Source organism: Pocillopora verrucosa, chromosome 4 (assembly GCF_036669915.1).
Source record: "Pocillopora verrucosa isolate sample1 chromosome 4, ASM3666991v2, whole genome shotgun sequence".
Lineage (NCBI taxonomy): Eukaryota > Metazoa > Cnidaria > Anthozoa > Scleractinia > Pocilloporidae > Pocillopora > Pocillopora verrucosa.
The window spans coordinates 17,567,510-17,583,281 of NC_089315.1; the positions used below are offsets into that span (position 1 = coordinate 17,567,510).

General features: G+C 37.2%; 1 protein-coding gene across 2 annotated transcripts in view; it reads left to right on the forward strand.

The window, feature by feature from the left end:
• The window catches only part of LOC131780362 (deleted in malignant brain tumors 1 protein-like), a 91,563-nt gene that overhangs the window by 1,623 nt on the left and 74,168 nt on the right, over positions 1-15,772 (forward strand). Inside the window, exons 3-27 of one of the 2 annotated variants that reach the window (XM_066165919.1) lie at positions 345-389; positions 588-635; positions 783-1,163; positions 1,870-1,917; positions 2,221-2,265; positions 2,376-2,753; positions 4,511-4,555; positions 4,755-4,802; positions 4,950-5,330; positions 6,154-6,201; positions 6,504-6,548; positions 6,659-7,036; positions 8,786-8,830; positions 9,028-9,075; positions 9,223-9,603; positions 10,297-10,344; positions 10,646-10,690; positions 10,801-11,178; positions 11,807-11,839; positions 12,254-12,295; positions 12,722-13,090; positions 13,703-13,735; positions 14,061-14,096; positions 14,596-14,949; positions 15,275-15,373. In XM_066165919.1, coding sequence (XP_066022016.1) covers positions 345-389; positions 588-635; positions 783-1,163; positions 1,870-1,917; positions 2,221-2,265; positions 2,376-2,753; positions 4,511-4,555; positions 4,755-4,802; positions 4,950-5,330; positions 6,154-6,201; positions 6,504-6,548; positions 6,659-7,036; positions 8,786-8,830; positions 9,028-9,075; positions 9,223-9,603; positions 10,297-10,344; positions 10,646-10,690; positions 10,801-11,178; positions 11,807-11,839; positions 12,254-12,295; positions 12,722-13,090; positions 13,703-13,735; positions 14,061-14,096; positions 14,596-14,949; positions 15,275-15,373 — 3,801 coding nt within the window. The remainder of the gene's footprint in view (positions 1-344; positions 390-587; positions 636-782; positions 1,164-1,869; positions 1,918-2,220; positions 2,266-2,375; positions 2,754-4,510; positions 4,556-4,754; positions 4,803-4,949; positions 5,331-6,153; positions 6,202-6,503; positions 6,549-6,658; positions 7,037-8,785; positions 8,831-9,027; positions 9,076-9,222; positions 9,604-10,296; positions 10,345-10,645; positions 10,691-10,800; positions 11,179-11,806; positions 11,840-12,253; positions 12,296-12,721; positions 13,091-13,702; positions 13,736-14,060; positions 14,097-14,595; positions 14,950-15,274; positions 15,374-15,772) is intronic. The other variant, XM_066165918.1, reaches the window with a different exon arrangement.

Consider the following 15,772-nt stretch of genomic DNA (forward strand, 5'->3'; position numbering starts at 1 on the left):
AGTACCACTCCTTCTACCACTAGCACCACTACGTTCAACACTAATTTTACTACCACGACCACCACAACTAGCGCTAGTATTTCCTTTACTATTTCCACCACTTCTGTTGTGGAAATTGAGAAGGTAAGATAGATAGGGAAACTGCAGTCAAACTGGAAAAAACAGGCTCTTAAGGCATTTAGTTACAAGCAGATCTAATTAAATTTGACTCATACACGGAAAGGAAATACTCAAAGAGGCAGATTGACTAAAAGCATACAAGTGTTAGTAACATCTGTCTCGGCATAATTCCTAGTCGAAGTCAACTTCGAAGCTTTTACGTGATTATCATTTTCCTTTTACAGGTAGCCAATCTACCTCATCTGCTACCAATATATCACCTTCTCCAGGTATTTCATTATTTTCTTTTTTCTTTTGTCTTTTTTTGTAAACGCTGTTGTTGGATTTCATTCTATCATATATGTATTTAAATTCTCTTTAAGAAAATGTACATGCGTCTTCCGGCAGCGTTAAAAACAACCCAGTAGATTTGCTATTCAACCATAGGAGTAACAAAAGTCTTTTTCTGTTTCCCTTTTTGAATGAAGCAACTTCCATGTCTTCAACGGCGTCAGCCATGCTACCGGCTCTTCCAGGTAAGACTAGGAGTTTTAATGACTGTTTCTTCCGTCAAACGTTATTGACCTTGTTCAAATGGAATGTTAAAACTAAAATCATGTACACGATAATAGAGAAATGAAGATAACGTTACATTAATCATGTTTCAATTTTGTCTGTTTCAGGATCCTGTCTTTACAACTTAGGAGGCCAGTACGGATATTTCCACAGCCCAAATTACCCATCTAACTACGACCACCAACTTTATTGTGTTTGGGTTATTACTGTACCAAATGGCTACTACATATACCTCCGCTTTGATCATTTTCATCTGGAAGGTAGCTCTGGAAGTTGCCCTTACGACTACGTGCAGATATATGACGGAACGTCTCACCAAAGCCTCACAATAAAGCGCTGCGATCATCAAAACTCTTGGTGTGTTTACAGTCACAGCAACGTCCTTTATGTATATTTTGTGACGGATCATTCTGTATCCTACTCTGGTTTCACTGCTTATTATGAAAGAGTCCATGAAACATATTATGTCTGCCCGCATCCAAATGCAAGTAAGGATATGACCAGAAAGGTTTTCCAATAGTAATATATTTTCATTGAATTCTGCTGGTTATTGATTCGATTTATTTTGCCTGAAAATATTTATAATATTTACAATATCTAAATGTGAATGTATATAGTTCTCTTCTTGTTCTTGGGGAGGAAGTTCATTTCGAATGCCTAGGTAGTTACTGGTAGTTAGGATAAAAAGGACAATAGAGAAAAAAAACAAAAAAGTGATTCTTAAAAAAAATAAACAAAAATACAAATAGACGCACACAAGTAGCAAGCGAACAGACGCGCTGAAAACATTTTGGAAGAGAAAAAGATATTCCTATATAGTGAGGAATCACGAAACAGGCTTGTAGGGAATATATATATATATATATATATATATTTTAAGGGAAACAAGAACAAAGAAATGCTTTTAGCCTTGAATTTAAAAACTTTGTCCATTAAATTATCTTTATCGATATCATAAGACGAGCTCCTTACTGTACTCAGTACGTGCAACGCAACGGGTAAGTTGGTCAGATAAACACACACACCACACTGACTACACAAAATCAGGCAAACATAAATCAGTGAAGCAGGGCCCTTTTCCAAGAAATAAAGGGTTAAAGGGCTTGCACACATTTTCTTGTGTATCCTGAGCTCGTACCTATACAGTTTTTCAGTAGATAACCTTTGGCAACCATGATTATTTTCTTCCCACAGCTCACCATTTACCATCGAGTACTTTCAGTGGTATATCTCCTACACCAGGTACTTTTTTTCTCATCCAGTTATTTACTTTATCGTTAATTTTTCATTTTGTTTCAATTTGTGAGTTACCAATTGAAATTTATTTCAGCAAGTTTACATATTGCAGGAATGCAACATAATCTCGTGTACATCCTATTTGCCCTTTAGAGCTAAGGTGCTAGTACTTTCTTTTTTCCTAGATTCAACTAGCACACATCTATTATTTTTTTTGGTTTACTCCTTTTCAAGTTGCATGTACTTAACAAATAAATTAGGAAGTACTAACATATCCTATTTTTGATCATGCCTTCCTTGTCTTCACAGCATCGATATCACCAATGTCAACAGCCATGCTGCCACCTGCCTCTGGTAAGACTGTATGACACTTTAGTATTTCGTAAATAATGCTAAATTCCCGGAGATATGTTTAATGTCTAAATAACAATTGATAGTCTAACTTATGTTGTTGACATTTTTAGGATCCTGTCTCTACAATCTATATGGACCACAAGGAAATTTTAGTACTCCAAACTACCCACAAAACTACGGCCACAATGTCCATTGTACTTGGCTTATTACGACATCACCAGGTTCTTACATTTTCCTCCGCTTTGATCATTTCCATCTGGAGGGTAGTCATGGAAGTTGCCCTTACGACTACGTACGGATATATGATGGAAATACTTATCAAAGCCTAACAATGAGACGCTGCGATTATCAAGATTCCTGGTGCATTTACAGCCAAAGTAACATCCTTTACGTACACTTCCAAACAGACGGTTCAGTTTCCTACCCTGGTTTCACTGCCTTTTATGAAAAAGTCTCTAAGAGATACGCAGTCTGCAAAGTCAATTCGAGTAAGGCTTCGTTTATTCTTGCATTTATCGGCATGTCTGATGGTAACTTTTCAAAACATTATGCAAAGCAATACCGATAGACGCATACTCAAGTAGAACAGAGAGAAGGACAGGTAGGCAGGCAGTGGTTTCTAGGGAGCTGATTTCTCGGGAGTCCTCTCTTTGGGGCTGCTGTGAAATGGTCTCTATTCGTTTGCCTTTGACCTCCTCTTCCAGATCCGCCAAGGAAAGCCCAAAGTACACTTTTTTCTCATTTGCTCGCTAATTATGCAAGCTCATCTGTCCCCTTTTTCCCTCCTCCTTTCCACCTTTCTATCTTCACAAATACCAGGTTGACGAACAGAACAAGGATGGATATATTCTTGTTTTCTTGTTTTCATGAAACTAAGTAGTTGAGTGCGGATTAAAGCTTACTGAATTTCGAACTATTGGCAAGATGTCCAGCTTGAATGGTCTCAAGTTAGTATTCTCTCGATAATCTTCACTGTCAAAAAATTTACTGTAGCAGTACACTCCCAGGCAAAAAAGCTAAAAATCACACCATTTCAGTTTTAATAATTTCCTTTGTTTCAGTTTGGATCTCTGTGAAAGTTTTTGTCTCCTCCTGCTCAATATAGCTAGAGAATTCGAAAGAATTTAGAACCTTGACTTTACAGTGGGAGTAATCTCAATTTTTATTTGATTTTGTAAACCTTGTAACTGATTTCAACTTTAGAATTTTCTCACGCGTTAACATCTCGGTTTACTCCTTTCGCATTTCTTCTAATTACTATTTATCATTAACCTTTGGTATAGGATGGTATTTTGTCATAAAAATTGTACTTACTCACTGTGATTATGTTTCTTCGAATTTCAATGTACAATATCGATCCTGTGAAGTACTTTTGCATGACTTAGCACTGATTGCATATTTTTTTCTTTATTCATCATCACATTTTAAGGTGTATGATAGTGTAAGCTAATCTTCTGTAGCGCTGAGAAGGACTGTTGTCGGCACTACTGACTGTCGTTTCAACAATTAACCTGAGCAGACGTCAGCATCAGAGTCGTGAACCCATTTCCTGTACTTTAGGGTATCACTAACTTAAGAAAATGTGAGGTGACAGTCGGTGTGTCAAACGTTTTCTTTGCCTGAGCAAAGGGGTTATATTGGTTACATGATCATTCCTGCTAGAAACTTCTTGTGTCGTTTATTTTCATTTACAGACATCTCTTCAAGCACACCTAACACTTAAGTTGGTAATTATCTTGTTTCTGTTGTTGCTACCGCTGCCACTCCCACCACCACTATCACTGTCCCTGCCATTATAACTAACCCATAATGATAAAACTGCCAATAACACTACCACTTTCACTAACATCACAACCACCTTTCGGCTACACTGTTATCACAACCATAACCACTTCCAGTACCACTCCTTCTACCACTAGCACTACTACGTTCAACACTAATTTTACTACCACGACCACCACAATTAGCGCTAGTATTTCCTTTACTATTTCCACCACTTCTGTTGTGGAAATTGAGAAGGTAAGATGGATAGGGAAACTGAAGTCAAACTGAAAAAACAAAAACAGGCTCTTAAGGGATTTAGTTACGCACATATCTAATTAAAGTCGACTTATACACGGAAAGGACGTAGTCAGAGAGGCAGATTGACCAAAAGGATACAAGTGTTAGTAACATCTGTCTCGGCATAATTCCTAGTCGAAGTCAACTTCGAAGCTTTTACGTGATTATCATTTTCTTTTTATAGGTAGCGAATCTACTTCATCTGCTACCAATATATCACCTTCTCCAGGTATTTCATTATTTTCTTTTTTCTTTTGTCTTTTTTTGTAAACGCTGTTGTTGGATTTCATTCTATCATTTTTGTATTTAAATTCTCTTTAAGAAAATGTACATGCGTCTTCCGGCAGCGTTAAAAACAACCCAGTAGATTTGCTATTCAACCATAGGAGTAATAAAAGTCTTTTTCTATTTCCCCTTTTTGAATGAAGCAACTTCCATGTCTTCAACGGCGTCAGCCATGCTACCGGCTCTTCCAGGTAAGACTAGGAGTTGTAATGACTGTTTCTTCCGTCAAACGTTATTGACCTTGTTCAAATGGAATGCTAAAACTAAAATCATGTACACGATAATAGAGAAATGAAGATAACGTTACATTAATCATGTTTCAATTTTGTCTGTTTCAGGATCCTGTCTTTACAACTTAGGAGGCCAGTACGGATATTTCCACAGCCCAAATTACCCATCTAACTACGACCACCAACTTTATTGTGTTTGGGTTATTACTGTACCAAATGGCTACTACATATACCTCCGCTTTGATCATTTTCATCTGGAAGGTAGCTCTGGAAGTTGCCCTTACGACTACGTGCAGATATATGACGGAACGTCTCACCAAAGCCTCACAATAAAGCGTTGCGATCATCAAAACTCTTGGTGTGTTTACAGTCACAGCAACGTCCTTTATGTATATTTTGTGACGGATCATTCTGTATCCTACTCTGGTTTCACTGCTTATTATGAAAGAGTCCATGAAACATATTATGTCTGCCCGCATCCAAATGCAAGTAAGGATATGACCAGAAAGGTTTTCCAATAGTAATATATTTTCATTGAATTCTGCTGGTTATTGATTCGATTTATTTTGCCTGAAAATATTTATAATATTTACAATATCTAAATGTGAATGTATATAGTTCTCTTCTTGTTCTTGGGGAGGAAGTTCATTTCGAATGCCTGGGGCCTATGACTAAGACTATCCCCCTAAGACTTAAAATACAGTTATCATGCGTAGACTGTTATCATTATGGAGGTAGTTAGGATAAAAAGGACAATAAAGAAAAAACAAAAAAGTGATTCTTAAAAGAAATAAACAAAAATACAAATAGACGCACACAAGTAGCAAGCGAACAGACGCGCTGAAAACATTTTGGAAGAGAAAAAGATATTCCTATATAGTGAGGAATCACGAAACAGGCTTGTAGGGATAAAAGTAGTTTCTCTGTCTTTTTCCCCTATTGCAACGTGTATATATATAAATATATATATATATATATATATATATATATATTTTAAGGGAAACAAGAACAAAGAAATACTTTTAGCCTTGATTTAAAAAACTTTTTCAATTAAATTATCTTTATCTATATCATAAGACGAGCGCCTTACTGTACTCAGCACGTGCCACGCAACAAGTAAGTTGGTCAGATAAACACACACACCACACTGACTACACAAAATCAGGCAAACATAAATCAGTTAAGCAGGGCTCTTTTCCAAGAAATAAAGGGTTAAAGGGCTTGCACACATTTTCTTGTGTATCCTGAGCTCGTACCTATACAGATTTTCAGTAGATAACCTTTAGCCACCATGATTATTTTCTTCCCACAGCTCACCATTTACCATCGAGTACTTTCAGTGGTATATCTCCTACACCAGGTACTTTTTTTTCTCATCCAATTATTTACTTTATCGTTAATTTTTCATTTTGTTTCAATTTGTGAGTTACCAATTGAAATTTATTTCAGCAAGTTTACATATTGCAGAAATGCAACATAATCTCGTGTACATCCTATTTGCCCTTCAGAGCTAAGGTGCTAGTACTTTCTTTTTTCCTAGATTCAACTAGCACACATCTATTTTTTTTTGGTTTATTCCTTTTCAAGGTGCGTGTACTTAACAAATAAATTAGGAAGTACTAACATATCCTATTTTTGATCATGCCTTCCTTGCCTTCACAGCATCAATATCACCAATGTCAACAGCCATGCTGCCACCTGCCTCTGGTAAGACTGTATGACACTTTAGTATTTCGTAAATAAGGCTGAATTCCCGGAGATATGTTTAATGTCTAAATAACAATTGATAGTCTAACTTATGTTGTTGACATTTTTAGGATCCTGTCTCTACAATCTATATGGACCACAAGGAAATTTTAGTACCCCAAACTACCCACAAAACTACGGCCACAATGTCCATTGTACTTGGCTTATTACGACATCGCCAGGTTCTTACATTTTCCTCCGCTTTGATCATTTCCATCTGGAGGGTAGTCATGGAAGTTGCCCTTACGACTACGTACGGATATATGATGGAAATTCTTATCAAAGCCTAACAATGAGACGCTGCGATTATCAAGATTCCTGGTGCATTTACAGCCAAAGTAACATCCTTTACGTACACTTCCAAACAGACGGTTCAGTTTCCTACCCTGGTTTCACTGCCTTTTATGAAAAAGTCTCTAAGAGATACGCAGTCTGCAAAGTCAATTCAAGTAAGGCTACGTTTATTCTTGCATTTATCCGCATGTCAGATGGTAACTTTTCAAAACATTATGCAAAGCAATACCGATAGACGCACACTCAAGTAGAACAGGAAGAAGGACAGGTAGGCAGGCAGTGGTTTCTAGGGAGCTGATTTCTCGGGAGTCCTCTCTTTGGGGCTGCTGTGAAATGTTCTCTATTCGTTTGCCTTTGACCTCCTCTTCCAGATCCGCCAAGGAAAGCCCAGAGTACACTTTTTTGTCATTTGCTCGCTAATTCTGCTAGCTCATCTGTCCCCCTTTTCCCTCCTCCTTTCCACCTTTCTATCTTCACAAATACCAGGTTGACGAACAGAACAAGGATGAAGATATTCTTGTTTTCTTGTTTTCATGAAACTAAGTAGTTGAGTGCGGATTAAAGCTTACTGAATTTCGAACTTTTGGTAAGATGTCCAGCTTGAATGATCTCAAGTTAGTATTCTCTCGATGATCTTGACAGTCAAAAAATTTACTATAGCAGTACACTCCCAGGCAAAAAAACTAAAAGTCACACCACTTCAGTTTTATCATTTCCTTTGTTTCAGTTTGGATCTCTGTGAAACTTGTTGTCTCCTCCTGCTCAATATAGCCAGAGAATTCGAAAGAATTTAGAACCTTGACTTTACAGTGGGAGTAATCTCAATTTTTATTTGATTTTGTAAACATTGTAACTGATTTCAACTTTAGAATTTTCTCACGCGTTAACATCTTGGCTTACTCCTTTCGCATTTCTTCTAATTACTATTTATCATTAACCTTTAGTGTAGGATGGTATTTTGTCATAAAATTGTACTTACTCACTGTGGTTATGTTTCTTCGAATTTCAATGTACAATATCGATCCTGTGAAGTACTTTTGCATGACTTAGCACTGATTGCATATTTTTTTCTTTATTCATCATCACATTTTAAGGTGTATGATAGTGTAAGCTAATCTTCTGTAGCGCTGAGAAGGACTGTTGTCGGCACTACTGACTGACGTTTCGACAATTAACCTGAGCAGACGTCATCATCAGAGTCTTGAACCCATTTCTTGTACTTTCGGGTATCACTAACTCAAGAAAATGTGAGGTGACAGTCGGTGTGTCAGACGTTTTCTTTGCCTGAGCAAAGGGGTTATATTGGTTATATGATCATTCCTGCTAGGAACTTCTTGTGATGTTCATTTTCATTTACAGACATCTCTTCAAGCACACCTACCACTTAAGTTGGTAATTATCTTGTTTCTGTTGTTGCTACCGCTGCCACTCCCACCACCACTATCACTGTCCCTGCCATTACAACTAACCCATAATGATACAACTACTACTTACACTACCACTTTCACTAACATCACAACCACTTTTCGGCTACACTGTTATCACAACCATAACCACCTCTAGTTCCACTCCTTCTACCACTAGCACTACTACGTTCAACACTAATTTTACTACCACGACCACCACAATTAGCGCTAGTATTTCCTTTACTATTTCCACCACTTCTATTGTGGAAATTGAGAGGGTAAGATAGATAGGGAAACTGCGGTCAGACTGTAAAAACAGGCTTTTAAGGGATTTAGTTACGAACATATCTGATGAAATTTGACTCATACACGGAAAGGACGTAGTCAGAGAGGCAGATTGACCAAAAGGATACAACTGTTAGTAACATCTGTCTCGGCATAATTCCTTGTCGAAGTCAACTTCGAAGCTTTTACGTGATTATCATTTTCTTTTTATAGGTAGCGAATCTACTTCATCTGCTTCCAATATATCACCTTCTCCAGGTATTTCATTATTTTCTTTTTTATTTTGTCTTTTTTGTAAACGCTGTTGTTGGATTTTATTTTATTATACATGTACTTAAATTCTCTTTAAGAAAATGTACATGCGTCATCTGACAGCGTTCAAAACAACCCAATCGATATTCTATTCAACCATAGGAGTAATAAAAATCTTTTTTTATTTCCATTTTTGAATGAAGCAACTTCCATATCTTCAACGGCGTCAGCAATGCTGCCGGCTCTTCCAGGTAGGACTAGAAGTATTAATGATTGCCTCCACCGTGAAACCTTAGTGACCTTGTTCAAAGGGAATGTTAAAACTAAAATCATGTACACGAAAATAGAGGAATGAAGATAACGTTACATTAATCATGTTTCAATTTTGTCTGTTTCAGGATCCTGTCTTTACAACTTAGGAGGCCAGTACGGATATTTCCACAGCCCAAATTACCCATCTAACTACGACCACCAACTTTATTGTGTTTGGGTTATTACTGTACCAAATGGCTACTACATATACCTCCGCTTTGATCATTTCCATCTGGAGGGTGGTTTTGGAAGTTGCCCTTACGACTACGTGCAGATATATGACGGAAAGTCTTACCAAAGCCTAACAATAAGACGCTGCCATTATCAAAACTCTTGGTGTGTTTACAGTCACAGCAACGTCCTTTATGTATATTTTGTGACGGATCATTCTGTATCCTACTCTGGTTTCACTGCTTATTATGAAAGAGTCCATGAAACATATTATGTCTGCCCGCATCCAAATGCAAGTAAGGATATGACCAGAAAGGTTTTCCAATAGTAATATATTTTCATTGAATTCTGCTGGTTATTGATTCGATTTATTTTGCCTGAAAATATTTATAATATTTACAATATCTAAATGTGAATGTATATAGTTCTCTTCTTGTTCTTGGGGAGGAAGTTCATTTCGAATGCCTGGGGCTTATGACTTTACCCCTCTAGGACTTAAAATACAGTTATCATGCGTGGACTATTATTAACTGAAGATAGTTAAGATAAAAGGCACAATAGAAAAAAAAAAAACAAAAACAAAAAAGATTATTGAGAAAAATGCACAAAAATACAAACACACGCACTCAAAAAGCAGGCAAGCATGTTTCAAAACATGTTTAATATATATATATTTGAAGGGAAACAAGAACAAAGAAATGCTTTTAGCCTTGATTTTAAAAACTTTTTCCATTAAATTCTCTTTATCGATATCATGAGACGGGCTCTTTACTATACTCAGGAAGTACCACGCAACGAGTAAGTTGGTTAGATAAACACACACACCACACTGACTACACAAGGCAAACATAAATGAGTTAAGCAGGGCTCTTTTCCAAGAAATAAAGGGTTAAAGGGCTTGCACACCCTTTCTTATGGATCCTGACTTCGTACCTATACAGTTTTTCAGTAGATAACCTTTAGCCACCATGATTATTTTCTTCCGACAGCTCACCATTTACCATCGAGTACTTTCAGTGGTATATCTCCTACACCAGGTACTTTTTTTTCTCATCCAATTATTTACTTATCGTTAATTTTTCATTTTGTTTCAATTTGAGAGTTACTGATTGCAATTGTTTTCAGCAAGTTTACATATTGCAGGAATGCAACATAATCTCGTGTGCATCCTACTTACCCTTCAGAGCTAAGGTGCTAGTACTTTCTTTTTTCCAAGATTCAACTAGCACACAACTTTTTTTTTTTGGTTCATTCCTTTTTAACTTGCATTTACTTAACAAATAAATTAGGAATTACCAACATATCCTATTTTTGATCATGCCTTCCTTGCCTTCACAGCATCAATATCACCAATGTCAACAGCCATGCTGCCACCTGCCTCTGGTAAGACTGTATGACACTTTAGTATTTCGTAAATAAGGCTGAATTCCCGGAGATATGTTTAATGTCTAAATAACAATTGATAGTCTAACTTATGTTGTTGACTTTTTTAGGATCCTGTCTCTACAATCTATATGGACCACAAGGAAATTTTAGCACTCCAAACTACCCACAAAACTACGGCCACAATGTCCATTGTACTTGGCTTATTACGACATCACCAGGTTCTTACATTTTCCTCCGCTTTGATCATTTCCATCTGGAGGGTAGTCATGGAAGTTGCCCTTACGACTACGTACGGATATATGATGGAAATTCTTATCAAAGCCTAACAATGAGACGCTGCGATTATCAAGATTCCTGGTGTATTTACAGCCACAGCAACGTCCTTTACGTACACTTCCAAACAGACGGTTCAGTTTCCTACCCTGGTTTCACTGCCTATTATGAAAAAGTCTCTAAGAGATACACAGTTTGCAAAGTCAATTCGAGTAAGGCTACGTTTAGTCATATTTATCCGCATGTCTGATGGTGACCTTTCAAAAAATTATGCAAAGCAATACCGATAGACACACACGCAGGTAAAACAGAAAGAAAGACAGGTAGGCAGCAGACTGACTGAGAGACAGACAGACAATTCGCTCTGACGAAGGGTAAATGCTTGAAACGTCAGCTTTAGAAACTCTTTCCGGTAGCCACTCTACATTATCAACCCATTTGATAAAACCAAACTATCTTGTTATATTTCCCCACTGACGCAGCACCACAGTTTCTTTTAAATCTCACTCCTTTAAATAAACAGATAGTCAGGCAAGAAACAAGACAACAGACTGGTAGGTAAGACCTACGGAGAGACAGATACAGAACGGGAAGAAATCTTTGCCATCTGGCGTATAAGGTTACTGGCATTTGTCATGTGTCTCCCTGTTCAAAAAAATCGTGATGACGGTTGTTGTGTCTGACAAAGTTTTTCAAATTATGCGGTAAAGAGATTACAGTACATTCAGAACAATAGCATATGTCCATATTTTTTGTTAAGTAATAGACAAGCTTTGGAAAAACATTAATATTCCTGAAGTGAGAAACGTGGTAACAATACCTTTCCACTTCTTTTCACAGGTATCTCACAAGGCATAACACCTACTTCAGCTGGTATTTTTTGTTTTATTCTTCTTCTACGACTACAACAACCACTTCTGCAACTACCATGACCGATACTATTATTACCGTTACTAATACTACGACTACTTCTTCTACTAGTTTCACTGAAAGGCAAGGAATTTATGTTTATAGGGAATAAAATGGAAAAATAAAAACCATCGAACAAACACCAGCAATAGATAAAAACATGTTTTTCTTTTTTTTTCAAAGGGGTTGGGGTTGGTAAACACAATTAAACAAAGAATCTGTAAACTAAAGATTTTTACCTGTTGGAATCGTCGTGTGCGAAATTTCCCGTTTTTTTTTCATTCAACTAAAAACATTTAGACTCAGTGATGACGTAACTCTTTATGATGAATTCGATGAATGCGAGAGGAAGCCTCACCAATTTTGTTTTCCCCACAGCTCCACGGGCATCCGCTAGCGCAGCTCCTTCATTTCCTTCAGGTTGTGTTTCAACCCTTTTCTATCTCATCTACCATCAAATGAATATGTATTTGTAATATCAACTTGTGGTTTTAGTAGGTAAATCGGAATAGAACTCAGTTTCTTTGAATATGTGGATCGTAAGGGATTTTCATTGGCTTAAAAGAATCTATTAAAAGGTCATGCGACTGGTTGGACACTTTTACCAAAATGGCTCGCTAGATTATTATTATTATTATTATTATTATTATTATTATTATTCAGCTATTTGCAGAGTTCAACAAACAGCGATACACAATTGACTCGCTTTAAAGCTTTTGTGTGGCTTTCCACATCGCCAGGCTATGTTAATAATTAGTAATGCACCTCATTATTGATGTTGTTGTCCCTTTTTGATGTCGATGTCTCTTTTCTCTTTATCAATTTGTTTTCCTCTTTTGCATTCAGAATGCCATTACCACTCATACCTAACAGAAGCAGAAAGAAGGATGAGTTACTATAACGGCTTCAACGGATATCTCCAATGTGACAACTTGTTACCGCTTGGATGGTATCGATTTGGTGGTGCAGCAGGAACAGAGATGCCTACGTCCTGTGTAGGACAAAATCGATGTGGCACCCATGCACCGGGTTGGTTGAATGGCTCGCACCCGCGAGCAACTGATGGAATTGTCCGTGCTAAAGTGTGTTTCCATTGGAGTTCTGATTGTTGCTTGTGGTCTGCCAACATCCGTGTTCGTAACTGCAGCGGTTTCTACGTGTACGAGCTTGTGCCCCCGCCAAATTGTCACCTTCGTTATTGTGGTAATGGTGGAGGTAAGACATACAGGCGTACAATTAATGTAAGAAACAGCAGACAGAAAGACAGACAATTGCAAGAGACACACAAATATCAGACAGACAGACAAATGGTTGAGAGACAAACATACAGACAAACAGCAGACACATTCAAATGGACAAACAGGGATAAACGAACAACAAACAAATGGACGGACCGACCACAGACTGACACACAAGAAAAGAAAGTAAAGCCGTGATAGAGCTTGTGATAGAGATTAAAAGGAGGGTTGTAGAGACAGAACATATAATTCATAACGAGTGAGGTCATAGTAGATACCATGTATGCCTTTATCTCAATACGAGAAAGAAGTAGGATTTTTACGCAAACATTTCACTGTTCACGTGGTTAAATTATGGCCTGAATTAAAAAAAGGAAAGTGAGGAATCCCGGTGAATCATCCGACCAATCGATCAATTAATCCATCAATAGCTGAATAAACGAAGCTTACATCTCTCCGGTTATATCATTGGAGAAACCTCGAAGATTGTATTCGTTTATGAGGAAACGTAAGTTACATTTAAATTAAAGGTACTATGACTGTGATTGACAGAATGATGTCAATGAATATTCATTTATTTTGTTTTCAGCTCTAAACCCAACTAGTATCGCACCAACACCCTGTGAGTACCTTTTCTTTTAAAATGAATTTAGTTTCAGCTGTTCTACTCCGATTGATTTTTTGTGATTTCTTCGTAAACAGGACGAACTGAAACGCATGTGTAAGATTAAACCGAAGACACTCTACCACTTCTAAAAATTCTTTATTCCTCTCTGATTAAATTAATGAAGAAATAGTCGTCTTAAGAAAATTGGACGAACAATCCACAAAATACATCTTATGTCTGAGCCTAAAAATGTAATTATGCATTTTTTTAAAATAATACTTAGTGGTTATGAATTTCAATACTTAGTACCGTCATTCTTATTTATTCTTGCTTTTTAAAGCCCAGTCTATTGCCGCCGTTACCCCGGCTATTCCTGGTAAGTGACGCGTGGTAGAAATCAAAACATACCCTTATAGCATTTTAAGTGAAGGTGTTAATTTGGATGCTACATGGTGTGAATTTCTATGAAGTTTAATTGGAGCCAGCCACATAGATCTCAGTTCAGAGTTAAACGATTCCGCTGACCACTAAATCAGTGTAAAAGATGGTGTTAACTGGATCGATGGTGGCAAACGTCCTGCATAATACAAGAATAGGAATGCAGAATGTGTTTTTGCGCAGTTAGGATGTAAATAAAGATGGTAAATTAATTTGAAACTTGGTTATGTAAATGAACGCTGAGTCAATGCTTCTCTCAAGGCCTTAGACCTATGCCCTATCTGATGCGAGGATACTTTGCTGGCGTGAACTTTCCCGATAACTATCCAGTCAGCGTGAATACAAATAGACGATCACTATAAATCATAGACCAAAGAATCCATTTAAGTTCAATATAGTAGTTTTTTTTATATATATTTAAATTCTCTCTCTCATAGGAAACTGTTTCCACCACCTCAACCAACCTTCGGGTAGCTTTGAGAGTCCAGGCAAACCAGGTTGTTACCCGAACAACAAGCACTGCGCCTGGCTGCTCGAAGCTCCTGTTGGTCAATACATCGAGCTACGTTTCTATTCTTTCCATTTGGAATACGGATCTTCTAACTGCCCGTGGGATTATGTCGAAATTCTTGACGGCAACTCATTGCACAGTCCTATTCTTGTCAAGGCGTGCGGCCAGTTGGCATGGTGGAGATTGTACAGTAGTGGGAGGTTCCTCATGGTGCTGTTCAATTCGGACGGTATTATCGGGATGCCTGGATTTTCTGCTTATTACCGAGCTTCATATTATAGTAAGAGGAATAAATTAATTTCTTTAAAACCTTTCTTAAATAACAATGTTTAGATGAAAGTTTCGTGGTGTAAATGATATATTTTAAGGGCTTCGGGTAAGTCAATTTGGATTAAAAATTTAAACGAAATTGCAAGTTGAAACGGTTTTCAAGGTTAGTCAAGTCGTACCTTCCAAGTAGTAAATTGTTTGGACTTAACGAGTTTTAAATAATTTAATAGAGATAAGCTACAGCTAACTCTTAGAATCGTAAATAACATCTTGCACTTAATGTTAGAAGCTTTTTTTCTTGACATATACAAATCCAAGCTCTTCCTCGTACACAGGATACAACATTCCATTACCAAGCCAACAAGTGTCAATAACAAGCCCAGTGCAGTGTTTTCCTACGCAGACACAAACTGCTACCCCTTTCACGTCAAATGGTAAGTGAACGAAACCTGTGCTTATAACAAACGCTATTTTGTAATGATTTACACTTATCTATCCGGAGTTTGCCATATTTTTTTGAACAACCTTCTCGCCCAAGCGTAATTTCTTTTTAAACCTCCAGTTTGTCACATAATGATCATGTTTCGAAAAAATTATGTAACGAACGCACCGGTAAATTTATCAGCATATATTAACTTTGTCATTGATTTCTAAAATATGCCGAGAAATGACCTAAATCTAACAGTAATTTACAGTGATACAATACAAGGTAAACGAAAATTGAACGGAGAAAGGACAGCAACAACGTAATGGCAGTTAGAATACGTGTTCAAAACGAAAACTCGAGAATAAGCCGACATGGAGACACTAGCAGAAAACCAACAAATTTGGCG